General features: G+C 31.6%; 1 protein-coding gene across 5 annotated transcripts in view; it reads left to right on the forward strand.

Moving 5' to 3' along the window:
- Positions 1-317: 317 nt before the first annotated feature.
- LOC106460557 (echinoderm microtubule-associated protein-like 2) overlaps positions 318-25,012 on the forward strand; it is a 38,349-nt gene continuing 13,654 nt past the window's right edge. For 2 of the 5 annotated variants that reach the window (XM_022387300.1, XM_022387302.1), the window contains exons 1-15: positions 318-460; positions 1,622-2,141; positions 2,800-2,868; positions 5,393-5,418; positions 6,545-6,674; positions 8,853-9,002; positions 10,140-10,212; positions 12,713-12,730; positions 13,393-13,494; positions 13,838-13,942; positions 15,408-15,542; positions 16,797-16,896; positions 17,625-17,782; positions 18,276-18,401; positions 24,035-24,166. In XM_022387300.1, coding sequence (XP_022243008.1) covers positions 448-460; positions 1,622-2,141; positions 2,800-2,868; positions 5,393-5,418; positions 6,545-6,674; positions 8,853-9,002; positions 10,140-10,212; positions 12,713-12,730; positions 13,393-13,494; positions 13,838-13,942; positions 15,408-15,542; positions 16,797-16,896; positions 17,625-17,782; positions 18,276-18,401; positions 24,035-24,166 — 1,857 coding nt within the window. In that variant the 5' untranslated portion in view covers positions 318-447. The remainder of the gene's footprint in view (positions 461-1,621; positions 2,142-2,799; positions 2,869-5,392; positions 5,419-6,544; positions 6,675-8,852; positions 9,003-10,139; positions 10,213-12,712; positions 12,731-13,392; positions 13,495-13,837; positions 13,943-15,407; positions 15,543-16,796; positions 16,897-17,624; positions 17,783-18,275; positions 18,402-24,034; positions 24,167-25,012) is intronic. The other 3 variants (XM_022387301.1, XM_022387304.1, XM_022387305.1) reach the window with 2 other exon arrangements.

The raw sequence follows: 25,012 nt of genomic DNA on the forward strand, positions 1-25,012 counted from the left end.
CAAATCTCAAGTGACCCTACAAATTTTCGTGCGTACAGGAGCCGGGAGTTAGGGTTAAATAGAACCCTGATGAACGACCTGATTGAGTTTTGTTTTGCTGACCTTTAGAGATTAAATGTGTATATGAACAGAACTGTGGACTTCTGATCCATATGTCTTAAGCTTTTTTGTGAGAAAATTATACTTGGAAATATTCTGTGTTAATAAAAAGGTACAAGACTTGGTTGTAGTGCTACGAAGCATTAAATGAGTTCATTACTCATGTCTAAATTCTACTTAATAATGGAAAAAATTGGGTTATTTTATTTTTCAGATGAAATATTTAGCAATGGCACAGATCCACTAGAATCCAGAATATCCGAGTTAGAGAAGAAGGTGGGAGACCAAGCTGATGAGATAGTTTCTTTAAAAAGTACAATAGCAGATATACTGCGACGGGTGAGCCAAATGGAGGGGAGAGGTTAGTCGACATGCTTAACACTTGTCATTACTAGTTAAGTTTTTATAGATTAATGCACAGTTTTTAACAAACTTGTATACTGTGGTATTTGCTTGTTTGTCTTTGTAACATTAAAATGGCTTGAGTTCACTCTGATTAATTTGTTTCATAAATATGGTAAGAAATTTTTAAAATTGATGTATATTGTAGTAAGTTATTAGTTATTGAAATATGTTGTCAGTGGATTAATACGTTCTTTTGTCCAGTTAAAAATTATGTTTTTCTTTTAACATGTCATTCAGTTAAAAAGCAGATGGGAAAAGATTGGATTTTCAAAACATTCAGCCAGTTCTTTTATTGAAAATTTTGCTAGAATGTTGGATATAAATCTAAAGTTTCTTGTTATGAGCACTGAAGTTATTGATTATACCAGTTTTAGGGATGAAGAATAAATTGGTAGCATCAGTGCTATATATTCTCATAGTAATATAGGTTCACTTAGTGAGTAAAAGACAACTTAAAGCACTGCACATATATACTCTGCTACTATATGAAACCTACTCTTGTTCTTTTGATTTGCTCTTATCCATCCCCCGGTGGGACAGTGATAAGTTTTCAGATTTAAAATGCTATAAAATCAGGGGTTCGATTCCCCTCAGTGAACACTGGAGATAGCTGATGTGGCTTTGATATAACAAAACATAAACATTGCTCTTGTCCAGGGTTATTGTGTAGGGGTACAATTGCTCAAAACTTGCATAACTCAGTAACAAGTGGTAAATTGAATGAGAGATTGGACCTCATATTTACTTTTAGTATTATAAATAGCCCATCTGATGAATAATTCAGAGTAATAAACTAGTATCTGATTGTTTGTTGTTTTTTTTTCTTGTAATATGACAGTGATATCTAGTTTTCTGCAACATGACAGTTAAATCTTTGTGTAACAGTGACTGCTAGTTGTGTTTGATATATTTAGGGTAAGTTCTGCTGATGGATACTGATCAATACAGGTTACATGTAGTAATGTTGTTTCGTCTCGTTTTGTATAATATATCATCACTGATTTATAGGTTTTAAAATGACATTAAAGACATAGAAGCATCCATTTAATACAACTATTTAAGAAGAGCAGGTACATGAGCCTTTAGTATAAACCAAAACATCACTTTCCTCTTGTAGCCGTTGTAATTACCAACAACAGTATCACCACCCCTAACAAGATTACCTCCTCATCACGTCCAAGTTACAGAACTCCAGGCAGCAATGTGCAGCGTGACATGGTTGATGGGAATGGGATAGAGAATTCCTACCATACACAAGTAAACAACAAGCAGCGATCCCCTTCAGCTACAGACATCAAAAATCAAGGAGCGAGGCTATCAGATACGAAGTCCAATCATCGTCCCTCAACGTACACAGAAGAGAGAAGCCACACACGAACGTCCTATGGGCCCAAGCGATTGTCCCATTATCCTACGGGCTCCACGAGCTCCTTACAGAGCGAAGGGGGGCAGAGCTCTAACTCCCTCTCTCCTAGCTCCTCCCCAGCTCCCTCCCAGAATTCTGTTAGAGGAACACCATCACCACGTCATACACCTTCCCCTAGTCGAGGTTTCTCAGCTTCCACTTCTAACCTTTTGGCCATGAAGAGGTTTTCAGGAAGTCAGGAAGCTGGCTCACCAGCTGGAACTCTCTCAAGGTAAATAAACTTTTCATTTGTTAACCTCTAATTTAATTCCGATAGGACATAAAACTTTGTCTTGTAAAGTTTTAGTCAGTAGTGGTATTCAAATTGGATAAACAATAATTATCATTTCTTCCTTTCACTGTTGTTTATTTATCCATTTTCTCTGGATACTTTATTTTTATGATAGACCTGTTCATAGTTTTTTTTCTGAGAAATCCAATTCTTTCTGTGATTTTTTATAAAACTTTTGTTAACAGAATGTTAGTGATACATAATAGTATAGAATATTACTATATATGTATAGCATTAGAAAGCTACTTTTAGTACTTTGTATTTCAAAATGGCAGGCTCTAGTTCTCCTATTCTTGAAACTCCATTATTTTATAGCGATGCACTCAAAGAGTTGCAGCAGCTATTTCAAATTTATGTATTGATAATACTGTTTTTTTTAAAGTAAGCCTTCATGAATACATGTGACCTATATTAATGCAAGTTTAGAGATTTGAAATTCAATAGTAAAAAAAATGTTTTTTGTTAGCTTATAGTAATGTGTTTTCTTGCATGAAAATTTTTTTTTCCTTTTTAATGTCAAAATATTTTATCTTGTAAAGGAATGTTTTATGTGCATGATAGTGTTTTGAATGAAGAAAACGACTTTTTTCCTTCCTAGACGTGTGACTACAGGATCTCTCTTAAATCTGCATGTCCGAACAGCATCTGTTTTGCAGCCCAAGCACGGGTAATATTGACTGCCCGATGAGGCAGTGGTGTTTCTCTCCATACTGGTGGTGGTGGTGTTCTTTACTGGTTAACAAAGCTTTCTTGTAGTTGGTGTTGAAGCTCATATTGAAAGTATTACATGTTTGTGGTGGTGGTGGTACAACCTAGTTAATAACCCTTGTATTAAAATTTGTGAATATTTTGTGTAGTAGATGTATTTTATGTTGTAGTTCACAGACTTTGGGGTTTTCAAATACTTGATGTTAATGTGATATTTGTGATGCATGCTATATTTCTGAAAATGTCTTAAAAAGTTCTTCCTGTTAGTGATGGTGATCTTAGACTCTACAAGCTAACCAGTGTTTTGTTTAGGTGGTATTGAAGATAAAGCTTCTAAATAAGTTACCCTTGAATGCTAATGTTGTTTTGTTGATGGTGGTGGATTCAATCGTTGAATCAACAGTGAAGTATTTCATCAACATTCTTATAAGATTTTTATAAATAATTTGTGTGTGTGATGATGTTTTATTTTAACTATCAAGTTTTCCTGTTACTCGTGATGAAGCTGAAGTTTTAGAATAAGTAATCTACGTGGCTTATGTTGACTTTCAGGCTTCAGTTTGCCTGGTGTTGGAGCTGAAAATTGAGAATACCTTACTTTGAATCACTGTCTTTCATGATGGTGGCAGTTTCTGTTAGCTTTGGTGTGACTGGTGCAGAATTTTAAGCTTTATAATACATTATCCAGATGGATTGTGAGTTCATGGTGATGGTGGTATTTCCTGCTCATGTTGTGACTAGTTTTGTTCTGGTGGTGGTATCTCCTGCTCATGTTGTGACTAGTTTTGTTCTGGTGGTGGTGGTATCTCCTGCTCATGTTGTGACTAGTTTTGTTCTGGTGGTGGTGGTATCTCCTGCTCATGTTGTGACTAGTTTTGTTCTGGTGATGGTATTTCCTGCTCATGTTGTGACTAGTTTTGTTCTGGTGGTGGTATCTCCTGCTCATGTTGTTGCTGTGATGGTATTTCCTGCTCATGTTGTGACTAGTTTTGTTCTGGTGGTGGTATCTCCTGCTCATGTTATTGCTGTGATGGTAGTATATTCTCCTCATATTGTAACTAGTGTTACTCTGATCATGGTATCTCCTGCTCATGTTGTCTCTGTGATGTTAGCATCTCCTTCTATTCTTGTGGCTAGTGTTGCTATGATGATAGTGTCTCTTTGCTCATGTTGTAACTAGTATTGCTGTGGTAGTGGTATTTCCTGCTCATGCTGTGGCTATTGTTGCTGTATGATGGTGGTCTCTCCTGCTGATGTTGTAGCTGTGATGGTAGTATCTTCTATTCTTATGTCTAGTGTTGCTGCTAATGTTGTAAACAAATGTATTCTAAAATGCTTTATGTTCTTGTTGATGCATGGCTAGCGCCATTTTGTTGTAATGTTGGTAGAGTTGATGATCATGGTTAACAAGCTGTTTATGCAGTTTTTGTAAAAAAATAATACATTTTTAATGGCAGTAAACTCTGCCTGGTATTAACATACATATGTCAAAACTGAAGTTTAAAACTAACTGTAACTTCTGCAGCTTAGTATTCTGGTACGGCAATAACATACTTACGTACTAAAGTTTATATTATTACTTAGAAACTCATATAAACTTCTTGTAGTGTTATGAAGTTCAATAAATGTTAATAAACAAAATGAAAAGTACTGAGATAGCTGTTATCAATGATAGGTTTTAATTTCTGAAACATGGTAAACACATTAATACAAGATATCACTACTAGACTTTCAATGCCTGGCAGATGGTAGTGGTTGTGTTGGATTTATTTGTTTTATGTGTAAAGCAAGCTGTTGAATGTTGAAAAGACCTACAATTAGTCCTGTCAACACTTAGATATTCTATAATATTTATAATGGATTTATTATTACACAAAATAATATAAAAAATATGAAGTAACATAAGAAAAACAGCTGGGTTACTGCAACCTATTGCTTCATTTTACCCATAAAATTTTTTTTTACCATTCACATAAAATGTCTTTTACTTTTATTATTATTATTATTACTTTTTTTATGGATATGGTAAAACCATGTTGTATAGTTTAACTTCAGTAATTGTCACAATACTCTTTACAAGCCATAATAAGAATATTTATTATCTTGATTCCAAGATTATAATTAGTATATCAGTCCTAACTCTGTATTCAGTGGTGGAATGTGGGTTTAAAATGTGTGTGGGGTGGGTTGGGGGGACCAGTTTCTGTAGTTAGGTTGGTTTATGTCATCATTTTCACAGTTAATAAATATTTTTATAATGTTATGTTTTTTGGTATTTAAAGACTTATTCTTCCCTTAAGTATGTTCCCCACTTATTATTTACTGATTACATCATTGCAAAAAACACCTGTATTCTACATCTTCTGATCACAACTGGTGGAAATTGGAAATAACATGAAAAGTACCACAAAATATATTTTAAAATATTTATTTAACATTATAAAGAACTATTAACCACTTTGGTCTTCTTTACTTTTTTTCAGCACCAAAGAAATAAGTCTGAATTCTGGTGAGTTATATTTTCCTCCATCTTGCTAATATTAAAACACTCCTGTCATACTCTGTTCAAATATTTCTCTTGTTCAAACACCTCTGTTTTATTATGTTCAAACACTCCTTTTTTACCAATATTCAAGTATTTCTGCATTATTAATGTCCAAACAATTGTGATTTACTAATTTTCAAACACTCCTTTTTACCAATGTTCAAGTATTTCTGCATTATTAATGTCCAAACATTGTGATTTACTAATTTTCAAACACTCCTTTTTACCAATATTCAAGTATTTCTATGTTATTAATCTTCATACACTTGTCTAAATAAGGTATTTTCGTTTCTTTCTTACAAACTTCAAATATTCTGTCTTCAGATAATTCTGTCTTACTAATACTCATACAGTTCTGCCTCACAATGTTCAGACACTTTTGTCATAATAAGGTATGTTTATCTCTGTCATTCTAATATACAAACATGTTTATATTATTAATGCTTTCACTTCAATTAATCTCCTTAGAACCAGTTGGTTTTATTGACATTAAAAATTTATTTTTTTCACACTAGAACATTTTTTGTGTGTTTTTGTTAGGCCTGCTAGACTATAAAGCTGAATATTTTTTTAAAATTATAATTAGTGTTATTTGAAATGTTTCATTTTTGCTACTGATGTTAAGATGTATTCTCATCTGCCATAATGAGTTAATTCTAAATGTTTCAAAAAATAACTATGTTACCTTAACTAGATGTTTTCTCTCAAACTTACCCAATTATATTTTATGTTTTGTTTTCCCTACCATTGAGTTTGTAAAATTAGCAATACTACTGTAAGAAGAGAAGGATACCTGTTATTAGTAGTAGTTAATTAACATTATATTTTGTTTAAATAAGGAAATTATTTTCCGGATGATCATAACAATGTATGCAAACTTTAAGTTTGTGATCTTGTTTTCCAAAAGCTCAGAATTGTTCAGTTAATAATGATTCCAGCAAACAGGATATTTTGACACATAAGTCTTATTTTCTTACCAGTTTTATTACAAGCTCAGTTAAGATTAATTTTGTGAAGAAACTGATAGTGATACAATTTTTATGAACAGTTGCTTCTTGCAACAACATACTTAAAATATTTTTTATTACAGAGGAAGGGACACTGAAGATGTACTTGCGTGGGCGGCCAGTTGTAATGCACATCCCATCTGAAGTTCTGCAAGACTACACTCTAAGTAAAGTGAACAACGCCCCGTTGCAACGGCTACGCTTAGAGTGGGTGTATCCTTTGTTGTTAAACATATTCATTTCCTTGTTTTTTTCTCCCAATTTGTCCTTCTAACAATGATGTGATCAAACAAATGAGATTAAGAAAAAGTAATACACATTTTATACTTAACAAATATTTATCATAAATTTGAATTTAATCACATATGCAGATTAATACTTTTCTTCAGTCTTTTGCAATAGTCAGTGATATTTGTATCTACTTGGGTGTTATCTAAAGCCTGTTTTTCCAGCTGTACACATTTTAAAAATTAAAACTGGTTAACATCCAACTGTACACATTGTAAGTATTTAAACTGGTTAACATTCTACTGTACACATTGTAAGTATTTAAAATGGTTAACATCCAACTGTACACATTGTAAGTATTTAAACTGGTTAACATCCTACTGTACACATTGTAAATATTTAAACTGGTTAACATCCAACTGTACACATTTTAAAAATTGAAACTGGTTAACATCCAATTGTACAAATTGTAAATATTTAAACTGGTTAACATCCAACTGTACACATTGTAAGTATTTAAACTGGTTAACATCCAACTGTACACATTGTAAGTATTTAAACTGGTTAACATCCAACTGTAAACATTGTAAATATTTAAACTGGTTAACATCCAATTGTACAAATTGTAAATATTTAAACTGGTTAACATCCAACCATACACATTGTAAATATTTAAACTGGTTAACATCCAACCATACACATTATAAATATTTAAACTGGTTAACATCCAACTGTACACATTGTAAATATTTAAACTGGTTAACATCCAACTGTACACATTGTAAATATTTAAACTGGTTAACATCCAACTGTACACATTGTAAATATTTAAACTGGTTAACATCCAACCATACACATTGTAAATATTTAAACTGGTTAACATCCAACCGTACACATTGCAAATATTTAAACTGGTTAACATCCAACCGTACACATTGTAAATATTTAAACTGGTTATCAATAATTTCTGTGATGCAGGGAGAATAGTAAGGTTCTTGTAATAAATAAAGTTGTAGTTATTTGTGTTGTTTATAATACCCACTTCAATTTCTTAGAAAAAATTTATGTTTATTAGTGCAACCACTACTATCTTTATATGAAAGTTTTACTAGCATTGTTAATGTGTTCTTGAATTTGGTTACACAAGGTGAAGAATATTTTTGCAAACCTTGAGTTATTATACTTAATTGTGATGTAATGTAGGACACGCGAGGTACTTGTGTTAATGATGCTCTAAATAGAACCAACTGTTGACATCTTTTAATGTCTAGATCTCATGTTTATAGTAGAAGTTCCTAAGAAAAGATGGTGACAGACTCTTAACCTTACATAACATATCTTCGTTTAATAATTGATGATGTTGTGCATGAAGAATTTGGTAAAACTAGAATGTTTTGTTTACAATGGTATAGGATTTTTTGACATGTGAAGTAGCACTAAAACCATTTCTGTAACCTTAATAGTGTTATTGATCAGTATTTATAACAAACAATGGACTATTATTGGCATGGCCTCTTGTGTTATCAATTTACAAACAGTATTTTTTGGATGAAACAAATATCTTCAGTAGCTCTAATATTTCTCATTTTTAGGTCCTCCCTAAAAACCCCAAGTTTTCCCAAATAGCTTTAAAAAGTCCTAAAAGTAAAAATGTTTTGTTGATCTGATGATGATAATAATGTAAAATATGATGTGGTGGTTTCATGGATGTAATTGGTACCTATCAATTGTTAAATAATGCTTTATACTTGCATATTATGATCTATAGATCAGCAGTTGTTTTTTTTTGTGTCATCACAATATGACTGATGATAATATATAATAAATCTTTACTGACCCTGTATGGGTTTTCACAAAGAATAACATAATAGACTTTGTGTGTTACATGCCCATCCAACGTTATGAGCTCTGGTATTGAGACAAAGGTCTCATTCTTGTGTGCAACATGCTGTACCCAAGGTGCTATTTTGTTCTTACCAAAACCCAATGAAGGCCTGTAAGAAAAAGATTTGTTTATAATTCTTATTAGTCTTGTTGTGGTGAAATGTCTTGCAAGTCAATGATCTTTAGTAATAGAAAAGAGAAAAAAATGAGTAACTAACTAATAATTAGACTTAGTGATTGTATAGGAGTCTAGTGCTAACCTTAACCCACAGAGCACAGTTACGGCTATAGAGGAAGAGACTGTCGGTCTAACCTTCACTTGCTACCAACTGGAGAGATGGTTTATTTCGTAGCTGCTGTTGTGGTCCTTTACAATGTGGATGATCAGACTCAGCGTCATTATTTGGGTCACACAGATGATGTGAAATGGTAAGGAAAAGTTTGGTAGAACCTATAATAGTGGTAAATCAGTAAGATTCCTACTTTAATGTATATTTTTTCATGTACATGAAGACCTAGATTAATTCTTGTGCTCATGTCATCTTGCTTATTTCCTGTTTTGATGCACATAAATGTTAATAACACAGGAACTACACTATAGCTGTAGTGTGGAGATCCTTTGGTTTTGTACGTTTGGACATGGTTAGTTTGCTCTGACACGAATCCAAGTGCTCATGCCCGTGTCTCGTTGCACCAAAAATGTGCTCTGCAGTTTGAGGCCCTGAGTGCATTGTAAGAGGGATGGTCAAATCCTACCATTGGTCAGAGCTGGCAGCGGATGCTGTTAACTAGCTACTTTTCTTCTTGTCTATTGATTCAGAATTAGGGATGATAACCCTTGTATAACTAAGTTCTAAAAACAAAGAAGCAAACTACTGCTATATGTGTTAATTATGTACAATTTTCTAATACTTAGTACTTTAATGATGTTAAAAAAATAATTTATTTTTAGATGTTAAATCTAAAATGAATGTCAAAAAATACACACTTGGTTAATTTAAAAGTTGCTTTGCATGTACTCTAGTATACATATGAATAATGAAATAAATATAGAGAGAGAATGTAAAGATAAAGCCATTATAGAATTATCTATTTAATTTTACAATCATTAACAAGCTTATAATCTTAAAGATGTTTTAAGCAATTTTTAACACAGTCAGCTGACTTATGCTATAAGTAGTGTTTGGTCCATTCTCTCTGTTTGGTTTTTATAATGCCTAGAAACTTAAGTACGGTAATGAAACTGAAACCATTAATTATTTAGACCTGGAGAAGGGGTATTTATGAAATGCCTAGTGTTGTTCCTTATTCAAGTATTGTTACATTGTATTGTTTTATATACCATACATATAAGTAGTCTACTGTAGTGTCTATATGAGATTAAATTATTGTAAAATGGAGATCATGTTTTAATGCAATAAGTAAGGTATTTTAAGTGTCATTGAAAAACATCACATTTCTAAACATTAAAAAACTTGTTCTTAAGGATTTCTTCTGTAATTTCATTGTTGTTTGCACATAATAATAAAAGAAACATTAATACACTGTAATATGATGTATTTTTAGTTTGGCAGTGCACCCAAACAAGCTCATTATAGCTTCAGGTCAGGTGGCTGGTGTTGATCGAAGAGAAAGACGGGTGAGTTAATATGTATCTTTAGGCAAATAATGACTTATAATTTTTATGACAAAACCTGAGTATCTTTTTTTTTAATGTTGAATTTATTGTATTTTTACACATTTCTGTTTAAAAAAATGTTATTGATGTTTAGATACTGGAATTTTATTTGTTGCAGTTTAATGTGTTAGTTTATGATGTTATAGATAAATATTACAGTGGTGTACTTTTTTACTGTTGTTTTCCATCCTATGTAAAATTCTTATCTGTTTCCTTTATTTGACCTTCGACATCTAGGTGGAATGTATTTGACCTCTGACATCTAGGTGGAGGACTATTATAGTTCTCTGTCTATAATCCTTTGGTTTTTCTCTTCCATTAAACATCTTCTGTGTTCTACCATGATTTTTTATTGATCTTTTGTTTCAGACCTCCATCTGGTGTCAGTAAATGCGAACATGCTGTATGTTCCAGCTTCTTCACCCAACTGAGTGAATCTTTGTCTAAATATTTCTAGAGTTTTTTTCTCTGTTGTAAGAGACATCCTCAGACCACTTAGTGTCACTTGAGTTCTACACTTTTACACTGTGGTTAAACTTAACTATTATTGAACAGTTTTATTTTATGACTATTACTTGGTAATACTCAGTTACTTTAAATGTTCTAGGTTTTAAGAATATTTTGCCCAAGACATTTTGGTATGCGTAGATCCTAAGTCACGTTCAAATTATAATGACTAGTAGTTTCACATCAAGTTGAAAAAATAAAAGAACACTGCTCAAGTTCTAGTCATTTGCAAATGGATTTTTTTTTTCACTATTGATATTAGTGAAGAATAGATTCATCCTGTACAACATAAATTACATTTTCAATTTTACCTTTGGTGAAAAAAGAAATCTGTAATATCATTATATAATTTAAAGCCTAGAAATACCAGTAGCACAAATTTTAATTCAGTGATGTAAAACATCTAAGTTGAAGAAATTAGGCTTTTTTAGGCCTAGCAAAAGTGATCAGACTAAAATGCACCAGGGCCTAATTAGCAACATTTTATACCATAAAATACCCTGAAAATGCATTTTTATTGACTTAAAAAGGTGAAAAATATTGAAATTTGAAACTATTTTATCACTTCAGGGTTAGTAAACAAACATCATAGTGTAATGACTGAGTCAGCATCTTGTACCTCAATACAATCAGTCTTTTTTTTGCTGACTTGACAGTTCATTTGATTTTTATTATTTCCTATAGTTTTGATAAATTATAGTTTGAATTCTCTTATAATGCTGTTGATTTGTTGCATTATTTGAGTATCATATTCTTGTATTTCATTAACAACATTTTTTGTGTATATTAAGTGGTCCTTGATTAAAATTTGAACTTGTGTTTATTTTGATGTTATGTTCACATCTGCTTCTTAATGAAGCTGTATAGAGTTGGTCATGTGAAAAATTGGTTTTGGAAGAACCTGCGATTTATTAGTCATAATGGCAAAGGCAAAGAATCGGAGGGCCAAGGACAAGTCCATAATAGTAAAACAATTCATAAAAAATGCTTACAAAATTTTATACTAGCTTTTTAAAAAATTATTATCGAAGGTGAAAAACACAATTACCAAAAAAAATAATATTGTGGGGAATAATATAAATGGGAATTTTGTATTATGTTTCTTCATGATCATTTTTGTACTGATTATTTTTCCAAAAAATGTACAAATTTTAAAAAGTTCTTTCACCTCGTGTTTTTATTTAACTACTTGCTTAGTAGATTCTTCACAATCTAATCACCATGTGGGAGACTAGTGGTGACGAAAACCTATGAAATTTTGATATTTTTTTGGTTGTAGGAATTTTGTAATAAAGTAATATTAACCCTATCTTTGTCATTTGTATCACATGTGATTCACAGTACATAATACTAAAGCTCCCGAGTATCATATGTGATACACAGCTATATTTAGTTGATGCAGCTGATGCTCGTGAACATGGTAATAGAAGCTGATTGTTTTGGTTTAATGTATGAGATTAGAAGAGAGATTTATATGAGCATAACATGTGAAGCTCAAAGTGTATGTGAATGATGATAGGTTAAGTTACTTTCACTCAAGGAAAAATGTAACCTAGGATTTTTACTTGCTACAACTGTCTACTCCACTCTCCTTCAATATTACTAGAAGGATATGCTTCACTCATACCTACTTGGGTAAGTAGTCAAATAAGCATATCCATAAAAACAATTAAATAACCTAAGACAGGGAAAGGGTTAAAAGCGTATTGTCTTGCTTACTTTTATTTATTTATAAAGAATAAAGGACAACAAAGTGTATGTTATAGTACAAAGTATAATTCAGAATGCTTATAAAATGAAGACAAAATTATATTAAGTTTTACTAGTAATGTGTGTGTGTGTGTGTGTGTGTTGTTGATGAATGTTGAAAAAATATCTTATCAGTGTCGTATCTTTGTTGTAATACAGACATATCACACTGATTTATTTTATTTTTTTCTGTTTTCCTGTTCAGCCCCGAATTGTGGAAAGGGTAAAGTGAATTTCTTGTTGTTGTTTTTTTTTTGCTGTTGTGCTTTTTTTGCAGAATTATAGCTGCTCTGTTAGCATTGCAGATTTTAGGCTTAGTTCATACAAGGTACAGGAAAGAGTAACTTAGTTATAAACTGATGGGTTAAGTAACTGAATATTAATTAAAATATTCCATTTTAAACTAATTTTTACATGTATGATGGTTAAATCAAGTGTATTTTCAAATTACCTAAATATTGTACACCAATTTATATGCCTTTCTGAATACAAAATATGTATAAAAACAACAAAAGTATTTCATACAGAATTTTGTGTGCATGTAGTAGTTTACCCATTATAAAAGTGATAAAAATATTTTGTTGTATATACAAAATATTTTAGAACCTTTTATTGTTCATTTATTAACCTTAAGATTGAAGATATGAGGATACTGAACTATTTTATTTGATTAGAAAGAAAAGAAACTGGTGATATAATAAAGTAGAAACTAACAGCTGTTGAGTTGCTTTTGCATGGCTTCTGGTAGGCTTAGCCAACTGTGCAGGGAACAGGTGCATGTCACACATTTGCAGACGTGTTTGTTCTACTGACTTAGATAAGCTAGTATAAATTAAATGTTGGTTATAACTGGTCAGTGACTCGTGTATTTATTGTCCATTTCAGCCTCACATTAGAGTTTGGGATTCAGTTAGTCTAAACACACTACATGTGATTGGCATCGGAGAGTTTGAACGATCTGTTTGTTGTGTGGCTTTCTCCAAAGCTGTAAGTACCCTCTTGTGTGATGCTGGGATTATTATGTTTGATATAATTTTATAATTTTACTTGTAGGGTGCCATTATGTAGGAATAAACTAACAAAAACGAGTTCGTGGACTTCAAAGCTTTTAAAATAGACCAAAATTATAACTACTGGATAAAAAAATACAGTACTTTTGCATTCATGAAAACGTGTTTTGTATACCAGCTAGTAAGAACAGATGAAACTGTGTTGTGGTAAATAACTTTGTATCTGGTGAAAATTAAAGATTTAAAAAAGTTTTCATTTTAGCCATAAAAATTCTGATAGTTGAAAACCCAGTATTTTCTTTCTTTCTTGTTTTTTGAAGGATGGTGGCTCCCTCTTGTGTGCTGTAGATGACTCACCTGAACATACAATATCGGTCTGGGAATGGCACAAAGGAGAAAAAGGTCACAAGATTACTGAAACCAAGGTAAAAGGTTAAAATACTAGATTGATATACAGTATGATTCAAAAGTCCATTGATAGATAATTTAGAAATAGAGAGGCGTAGGCAAATAATTATTAGTGATATGTAATACAGGGTGGGCATATGGTGTGACAGTATCATTGAGGTAATTCAAGATCATGTTTCATGTCTTTCATAAAATGTTTTTATGTGCATTAACACCCAAAATGCCAATAACAAAGATGTAGGCAGTAAGAAATGAAACATTTAAAACCTAAAACTACCAAAATTACTCCTTCAAAGCAGCAGTTATAGATGTAAATGAACCCTTCCTTCCACGTATATTGAGTTGTGCCGCAGAAGATCAAAATCTGGCCACAGCAAAGGGTGTTACTTGAACTTAGGCTTGAAGCAAAAAATATGAATTTTGCATATGTAAGGATCAAAAATAATAAAAGTATTAAAGCCCCTACATAAGATAACACAGCAATGATGTGCTGCAGCTGCTCCCAAATAATATGTAATATGTCAAACAGTTCCCACATGAACCTCACCCTTCATATCAGATGATAGAAAATGTGTGTCAGCGGCTGTGTACTACAGACTCATTTATACATGGTTGTTCTGCAGGTAGATGTGAACCAGCAAATTATATTAATAATGAAACTCCCATATTGGCATTTGTCACATTTGTTCAGGTCTTTGAACACAGTTATTAGTTATTTGTAATTGTTTCTTGAGAATTCTCATATGCATTTATGTTTCAAATCATTGTTTTTGTAGAGCAATGTTGGTAGTTTTTAATTTAAAATGACTCGTTACCTATACCACCGAAGGTGGACAGAGTTTATGTTTTTACCCCTGTGTGTCAGCAAGATTTCTTGAAAATGGTTGAATAGATTTGGATGATAGTTGGTATACATTTGGACTGACCCAACATAGAATTAATTAGTTTTTGGAGGGTCAAAGTCAAGGGGGCACAGTGGAGGTTACGAAAGTCCAAAACATCCCTATCTATTAATATGGGGACAGATTTTTCACACTATTTTTGCTTTATAACTCAGTCAAAAATGATCGGATTTTGATGCAACTTGGTGGACACTTGTAGAATATTATTCCCTCATTGTCCTGTCAAAAATAGTCCATGTCTATTGGTAACAACAGACACATTTTTGTATTTTTTGAGAGTTGAATATAATCGGTGCTGTGTGGTGGGGGTATGTGCTCTATTGAGTGCTCCTCTAGTTTGGTATTGTCTTTGCAAATGATATTTTTTGGTGTGTCATGACCTTAATTAACCTCATGATATTGTTACAGAGTAGGTTCAGAACACCTTATTTCATACTACAAACAATTATTATCTATACCTCTCCATATCTAAATTATTTGGTATAAGTTATCTTTACTTCAGGGTGGTTAACAATTGTTAGAACACTTAAGGGAGGTAGAGCTTGAAGGTGAAGTTCTGAGTTTTTTCTTCATCTTTCAGAGTTCTTCAGACACGGTGTTGGCTGCAGAGTTCCATCCTATGGATCGTTATGCACTAGTGACATTAGGGAAAGGACACATCCACTTTTGGGGCCTAGAATGTGGAACTCTGGTTAAGAAACTAGGACTTTTTGAGGTGCTTTGTAACACTCTATTTACATAAACTTAAACCTTTCTTTCGATGCAAGAGTAATTTGATTGAAATGATTTTAAAGAAACTGTTTTTTAATTTATTTTTATAAAACAAGCTCATCATTTGAAATTTCAGATTAAAATTTAGAATATTAATGAAATTATTTTGAAAAATCTGTCAAAAAATATTTAGAATGATCAAAATTTCTGTTTTAAATTTTCTTAAAAAATTGTTTTTTTGAATAACATTTTCTTTTATTTCTGAATTTAAATTTTATGATATCTTTACTGCTTAAGGGTAGAAAAAGTGATTTCTGGTTTCTCTGAATTATATATTGAAAATTTAACATGTAACTAATGTGATGTGAACTTTATTTGGTTATATTAAGTTTATCTTGTAGCTTGTACTTACACCTATGATTTATTTGCCTTTTTGCTTGTTTGTTTGTTAATAGTCTTAGCTGCTAATTCAGTTGTATTTTGTTGCAATTATTTTTTGGTACTTTCTAATAGACTTGTACCTCATCAAGTTTTCCGATTCTTGTCTCAGGTATAACTTGTTTTAGTAATAGAGCAAGACTTGGAACAACTGGTATGAATGAGCCAAGTAATGGAACAGGTGGTATGAATGAGCCAAGTAATGGAACAGGTGGTATGAATGAGCCAAGTAATGGAACAGGTGGTATGAATGACTTCCAAGTAATGGAACAGGTGGTATGAATGACTTCCAATTCATGGAACAGGTGGTATGAATGACTTCCAATTAATGGAACAGGTGGTGTGAATGACTGCCAAGTAATGGAACAGGTGGTGTGAATGGCTGCCAAGTAATGGAACAGGTGGTATGAATGACTGCCAAGTAATGGAATGGTGGTATGAATGACTGCCAAACTAATGGAATGGTGGTATGAATGACTGCCAAACTAATGGAATGGTGGTATGAATGACTGCCAAACTAATGGAAAAGTTTATATGAATGACTGCCAAGTAATGGAATGGTTGGTATGAATGACTGCCAAAGTAATGGAAAAGTTTATATGAATGACTGCCAAGTAATGGAATGGTTGGTATGAATGACTGCCAAGTAATGGAATGGTTGGTATGAATGATGTGTAGTGAGTGTTTTTTTGTTTTACTGTCCTTTTGTGTTTTTCATTTTGGCATATCCTTTAGAATCATTTTTTCTTCACTTGTTTTAAGTTGTTTTTGAAGTCATTCTGCTGAACATTTTGTATTTATAGTTGTTTTAATTTTACAGAAGCAAGACAAGCCCAAGTATGTGCTGTGTATGGCTTTCACTGACGTTGGTGATCTACTGACTGGTGACTCTAATGGAAACATCATTGTGTGGTCCAGAGGTATGTTTCCAGTACATGTCTCGTCTTTCTGTTAGTTTACACTTTGCATAGACCTTACATTTGTTGGTTTAGAATTTATTTCTGCCACACGTCTGTAGTACATTTTTGTACTAGAAATAACCTCACTCAGGTATATATAGAAAATACTGTAAAATTTCAACAAAAAAAATGTATTTTGAGTGATGACAGCTAGTTGTGCACTTTCAAGGTTTTATAGAATGAAAGATGATCTATATTTTAATGTCTTGTTAAAAATGTCAGTTGTGATAGTTTAAACAGTTTTGGAATATTTCACACACAAGAAAGTAAAAAAATACAACAGGTTATATAATTAACTGCCACACTTTTATAATATCTGTTTTTCAACATGTTCTTAGAAAATTCAATTAAGTATTATTAGTTAAAGTTACAAAATTAAGATAGTCGAAAGAGAATATGTTAACCCAATACATACTGGTCAAAGTTTATTTAAATTTGTGTGTTATCAACGTCATCTTGTGCGAGAGAAAGAAATTCTAATATTTATACCTTTTTCACCACCATTTAAGCCATGCTGTCAGTGGTCTTAAGTCATATTTCATGATTGTTCATCAGTCTTGTACGAAATGTTTTACCTAACTTTAAGTCAAATACTAATTAGTATTTAACACTATGCCTTTGGTAAATTAGGGAAAACAAGCAATATGTGCTGAATTAGAAAGATAAAGTAACAGGATTTACTTCTGCAGGAAGTAATCGGCAAACACGCACCCTATATGGTGCCCATGAAGGACCAGTGTTTTCTCTCTGTGTCATGAAAGATGGGACTTTTGTTAGTGGAGGTGGAAAAGACAGACGAATTATAGAGTGGGATGATTCATGTACAAGGACTGGAAGAGAAGCCAAGGTGATGAAATTTTCATTATTGTATTTATTACTATTTAACTCAAAGAATGCAACATTCTTGTATTGTCCATGCTTACAGTAGTTTAGTGAATCACTGTATATTTTGCACATTTGTCACCTCTGATATACTAAGAACATTTCAAAATCTTCAATTAATTTTATTTCTAAAACTATAACTAAATTTTAAAATGAATAAAAATAGCTGAACCAGGATGTTGTGAGGAAATACACAATAATAGAAAAAAATGCTGTTTCTTCAGTTTCTTCTGATAACATGTGAGCTAACTTGGAAGAAATGTTGTTTTCTCTTTTGATGTGTTCTTCTTCATCACATTCTACTTTAACAGTTTTTACTGATATCGAATGTTGAATTATTACACATCTATATTTTACAAATCTTTCAACAATAGCTTTAACTGAAGTTAATATTTCAAAACATCGAAACCTCTTTATGTGTTTATGTGGCTTCTTTTAACAATTATAATATTTCTCAGTTACCAGATGCATCAGGGGGTATCAGAACCCTCACACAGGGAAAAGGAAGCATGTTGCTAGTAGGGACTACAAAGAACTGTATACTGCAAGGCACCTTAATGTTGAACTTCTCCACTGTTGTACAGGTATGTTCTAATTCTCTACTGTTGTACGGGTATGTTCTAATTCTCTACTGTTGTACAGGTTATGTTCTAATTCTCCACTGTTGTACAGGTTATGTTCTAATTCTCCACTGTTGTACAGGTTATGTTCTAATTCTCCACTGTTGTACAGGTTATGTTCTAATTCTCCACTGTTGTACAGGTATGTTCTAATTCTTCACTGTTGTACAGGTTTATGTTCTAATTCTCCACTGTTGTACAGGTATGTTCTAATTCTCCACTGTTGTACAGGTATGTTTCTGGTATGTTCTAATTCTCCACTGTTGTACAGGTACATTTCTGAATCTCCACTGTTGTACAGGTATGTTTCTGAATCTCCACTGTTGTACAGGTACATTTCTGATTCTCCACTGTTGTACAGGTGTGTTTTGATAACACTTTTAGGCTCTTTTACTAAATTATTGGTATGTGTAACATGATAGTCTCAAAAAATTGGAATGTTTGAGGATCCATATCATTAAATTCATTTGTTAGCCCTTTACAGGGGCTCTGTTTTTGATGAACTTGCAACCACCAGGTAACCATGAAAGTACACAGATTATAACTTTCAATGTAGTAAGTGTATATTCATAAAATGTGGCAAACTTTTTGTAAAAATTACAAGTCTTGTTCACAAAGGATCAGATGTTTAATTAAGTATTTTTACTAAAGATTTGTCTGTGAATTTATGGAATCAGAGTGTAACTTAGACTTTGACTAGTCTGAAGGAAATGTAATTTTCATACTAATCTTTCGATTTTTTTTTCATATTTTATGTGTATAGCCTACTTAACCTCTTAACCCCTTACGTACCATGGCCATTTTATATTATTGTGAGGGCAAAATCACATTTGTGAATTCAAAAATTATAGAGAACTTATTTTTCAGTGGATTTTATTTTGGTAAATAATAGCATAACATTCAATTATTTGTAATAAATTATATTAGTTAATGAAGTTTGAAGAGGAATTTAATAAAAAAAAATCTCAAAATATGTTTGAGACTATAAATAAGTGCCCTCTAAAACAAAATTTGCAACATTTAATACAAAATTTTTCCTTGCACTTTGGTGCTGGTCCTGCCATCTATGATTGGTATATAAACCTTTTTCTAGTCTGTTTTTATATATATATAAAACAGCATCTAGGCATGTTAAACTTCAGTTTTTAAAACTTTTATTCAATCTTAGTCGAAGGTGTCAATTTCAGTATCATGTTATTCTAATTGCTGTATTTCATTTTTGACAAATCATAGGATGATAAGCAAAGCACGTGACAAAACATTGTACTATGGATTTTACAATATGAATGTGGGTGGTGCTTATTATGGTAACTGCCATTTTATGTATAGGTTGTATTTAGTAGTGGTCAATAATACTTTTTATATAAATCTTAGAAAATTTGGTTTTGGAAAAAAACTGCATGGGATGTATGTAACTTTATTATTTTTCTATAGTAGCTTAGTTCATGCTATATTACATATCTATTTATATTAATCAATATATTGAAAAAGTAACTCAAATTAGATATATTTTTAGGAAAGAAGTTGATCCACGAATGTTAGGGTTAAGATCTATCGATTGTCAAGTGCACGGTCTTTATATAGATTAGGCTTAGCACATTGAACTGAAAGAGTTTGTGATTTTTATATTCTTTTGAATTTAAATTAGTAGTTTTAAGTTCAGTAATTTAGTGGCCCCCAGTGGCACAGCAGACTTACAGCGCTAGAAACTGGGTTTCGATACCCGTGGTGGGCAGAGTAGAGATAGCCCATTGTGTAGCTTTGTGCATAACTACAAACAAACAGTAATTTAGCATAATTTTATATTTAGTTCATAATAATAATAATATGAATCAATATTTAGAGTGATAAACGTGTGTGATTTGTACGTAATACTACTAGTACTAGTACCACATAAGAATTTTATAGTTTTTCCTGCTTACAATCTTTACTTTGTAGTAAGACCCACACTTCTGTTGTTTTTGCTTTAGAATTAAAAAGCTTATTCTGATATTTTGCAAATGGTTTAAAACTCAGTGTACAAGTGACAACAATAACACCCATATGTTGGTTGTGAAACAGACTAAACACATTTGTCTCAACAATACAGGGGAAACTGTGACAAAATTACTTTACAGCACTTAAAAGATTAATCCTAGTCACATTTCTCTCATTATAGGCAAGATTTATGTTGGAATTCGAAACTTAAGCTATTCAGTGCATCGACACCTCAACTATGAGAATCTGTATCATTTGATAATCTCTTGTAACAGGATATATCATGTAACTAGGGTCAGGCGGTGTTATTCAAACCACCTGTACTATAAACTATTACATACATTCACTAGTAGTGGCAATTAGTTTTGTCTGTATAGTGAAACAACATACAAGGACATATGTTGAAATAAACTTGTTTGAAAGTTCAAAGAAATCATGTTCAAGTATGGAAAAGCTTTCTTACTATCACATCTATGGTAATGTTGAAATGCGCCTGCACTGGACTGAATGAGAGCGAACACCAACAGACATGATAGTTTACGGCAAACGTACGAAGTTCACGCTGCTAATCTCACGATTTTTTCAGCACAATAAACAAAGGTATGGCTGCAATGAAACAAACTTGAAATAAAAATATATTTATGAAACAAAATTAAAATGTTTTTATGTACATATATAAACATTAAATCCTAGTTAAAAATTTAAAAAAATACTCGTTCATTGTTTAGGTTTACTTAGAAATATTATTTTTGGGTCTTGTATATTACTTGAAACCATAAAGAGAGTATGTGATTATTTAAAAAATTAAAAATAGACAAAATTTGCATTTTATGGACAATAAAAAGTTTTTAGGGATTTTAAAATAATGTACTAAAACATAAAAAGTAATAAGTTCAAATCTGGAACAAATATAAATAATATAATCATTTCTTATAAATACCATTTCCTAATGTAATTTTCCAAAATATTAATGATCATAATGCAAAAAAACTAAATTTTTCAAAAGTAACAGGCATTATTTCTTAAATTATGTGTAGTTATGAAAGTTTTTATGAAGTTTCAAACAATTTCATCCAGTAGTTTATTGTTGGAATGAAATATGGCAGGACTTGCATTGACTACACAGAAAATTATTAGCCGATAGTAATCGGGTTAAATGAATATCAAAAGTGTTTTTTTTTTCAGTAAAACTATATTATATCTGTTGTATTCTCTACCCTAACCATGCAGATTCAGTCACTTTGACTTAGCTTGTAACCATTGTAAAAAAAGCACAAAATAAGCTTAAATTACCCTTTTTTCACTCAATTAATTACTACAGATTTTAACAGAAAATCTATACTATTATTCTGCTTATTTGTATGTATGACCGTTATGCTTTCTGACTGAGAACGTGCTGCATAAGCATGTGTAGTTAGAATGTTTCCCCAAGAAAAACCGCGCATGCGCATTATTCACTCAACGAGAAATGGTCTGCCTCTGGCAGAGAGCTGAAAAGCTCGGTGATCAAGTCACTACAATTGCTTTATGAAACTCGAAGTAACAACAAAAGGGGAATGTAAATATACTTTACTAACCATTTTGTACAACAGAATATTAAAAACTTATCTAATTTTTTTTAAAAAGGTTTGATGTTAGGTCATAGAAAAACATTATAAGTTTATTTATCGATAGTATTAAGTAAAGTTTAGTCCTAACTAAACTAAAGTAAAAAAAAGTACACAGGTTACAGTGTTAATTTATCTCTTTATCGAACTTAGGCCTAACATAACTTAAACTTTTATAAAGTATGGCCTATATACAAGTGGATTTACATATTTCATTGTCTACGATTACAATTTGTTTGTATTGTGCTAGAAATGTTATATTTAAAGAAGTACTGTTATGATAAAGATACTAATTTGGCCGGAAATGTTTTGCGGGTCTCTGCTAGTTACAATTATTTGTCCTAAAAAACCCCAGGCCCATAATAGTTTAAATCTGTTTTTATTTACTTTTATTGTTTTAGTGCTCTTTGAATAGTATTTAGCTACTAAACCAATGATACAAGTTGTAAATATTGTGATAAATGAGTAGCTCAAGCTAAGGTTTTGAATTACATAATGCCAGAGCTTCTCACAAGCATACTTCAGGGAGAAATTTTTTCGTTTCCATTTTCTTATCTAACCTAATAAGTTTCTAACTTTTACATTTCAGTTACTTTTATAAGAAAAAAATATATATAGACATAAAAATCAAGAAATTAAGTACTTGTCTTTGGTTTCTTGTTGTTGTTTTTTATTTTGCTTGCTGTGTGTGAAACTTAAGCCTACTTTTTTGTAACAATGGTAATAGCACATAAAATTATTATTTCAAATATACAATTAAGACCACAGAAATAACACAAAGCATATAATGTCCTGTAACTATTATATTTTAACTGGCTTTTTCACTAAAGTATAAGTGCCTTAAAACAATTCCATTAGCTGGTTGAATTGAACTTAGCAATAGCAACTACAAATCTGTACACTGAATAATTCAAATGCTTTGGTGAGAATGAGCTAGCATTATATGTCATTCAGTATGTTGAAATTCTGTCTTTTTATTGGTATAAATAATTTAATAGCAAACATTAAAGACAATTATTGACAGATTTTGAAAAACAGTGTGGACAAATATAAGGGTGTGACATGTGGGTTGGACTTTCTGGTTTATTTCTAACTAAAACAAGTTGATTGAAGGATATAATAGTCATATAATGTCATAGCAATAACTATAATGCAAATCTGTAATTTTCATTAAAACTCAGAAGTTCAAGTAGGGATGGAGAGAAAATGTAAATAAAGGAATTTGGAGTAGAAAACTGTTACATGATGTAGAAAAATGAAGACTGAGAACTTATTTAAATATTTTGTGTTCAAATTAAGAAATTAAAACTTATATAATAGTATTCAAATATGAAGTATAAACTGTATTTTAATGGCAAGTTTATTGACATAAATTGAAAATAGTTTGTTTAATAAAATTTTGAATATAACTGTGTAAAAATTATCGTAGCATGCATATTTTGACCCACCTATATCCAGAGGATGCCTTGGTAGAGGATTGTCAAATATTAAGCAATAGAGAGCTTTGTTTGTTTTGATGATTATAGTCTTATTTCTTTCAAAATCAACTTCATATACATGTATTTTCTGGAAGAAATCTAACTGTTTGGCTCTGTTTGTTGACTGTGGTTGTTCATTGGTGTTATATGAACATTCCAGCTGTCTTATAATTAGGCTTTTTGTGATAATTGTATAGCTTATTCGTGGATGTTTGTCATTTTTTAAGATTGTTTGTTAATGTTTGTGTATAAACAACTGACAACAAAAATAATGTGAAAGACTTAGAAGTGCTTTAAATAGCAATTATGTACATGTAAATATATATGGGGTGGAGTACAAGTGACTATACAGAGTTTAGTTTGGGACACATTCTAATGTCTTACTCTGAAACAAGCCATAATTAAAATTGGTTTCAATTGTGTTGATAATATTTTCTTTAGTACTAACTGTATAGTAACTTTTGCCTCATCCTGTACATAAAATCAAGCAAACTTATGCCAAGTATTAAATATTGGATTAAATATATACTTTCAGGGTCATACAGAAGAGCTGTGGGGGCTTGCTGTTCACCCCACACAAAACCAGTTTCTAAGTGGGGGATACGATGGTAATGTACACCTCTGGGACAGTATGTCTCATTCGGTAGTGTGGAGTAAAGACATTGGGGTGAGTTTATGTTTCTAACAAGAATTACAAAGCTGAAACTTGGTGTTTATTGTGCATCAGCAACATGTAGCACTCATCAAATATACGCTGATGTTTGTTTCCTTTTGTGCTTTTCAACTAAAGTTTGTATCTCTTGGACTTGGATGTTTGATTTTTCAGGGGACTAATTTTTTCCTTTGATTTTGTTGAAATTTCATCTTCCTTAATAGTTTATTAAAAAATAAAGCTATTTATAACCCAACTTTTTATCAATGTAATCTATTTCCGCCGTATAATATTCTACATTTTAATTGCACATTCGCTTGAAAATTTTCATTCATTTCTTAATTTTTCAAAAATCATTGTAAGAATATTCATCTCCAGATGCAGAAATTGTTCTCACAAAGTAAAAATTCTTATGTAGAAGATGTGACTAGTGGTGTGATATAACAAGCAAAGGGTAGTGTCAATGTGTTATTTATAGAAGTTTATTACTAAATCTTCTAATGAGATGATTAACAAATAAGTGTTGAAATTATTAAGTGGCTATTACCCCTCGAGTTAATAATTTGTTGTTGTCTCTACTGTTCACTACTAGTGGAGTCTACATTTGAATCTCATTAAAAAGTTTTATCTTTTTGTCTGTTACAACACTCAGTGGAAAAAAAACTGATAAGAAAACATTGGGAGAAAATGCTCATTTTCTATGTAAAATATATAGGGCACTTTAAATTCGATGACGAGGAACCCACTTTGAGATTAATAATGCTTGGAGACAGCTTGAATAGGTAACGAAGAAAAACTTTAATATAAGTTTAACATAACAGCAAATGTACCTGATGATGACAAAACCTTGTCGAAATGTTG

The sequence above is a fragment of the Limulus polyphemus genome, unplaced genomic scaffold (genome assembly GCF_000517525.1).
Source record: "Limulus polyphemus unplaced genomic scaffold, Limulus_polyphemus-2.1.2 Scaffold794, whole genome shotgun sequence".
NCBI classification, from domain to species: domain Eukaryota; kingdom Metazoa; phylum Arthropoda; class Merostomata; order Xiphosura; family Limulidae; genus Limulus; species Limulus polyphemus.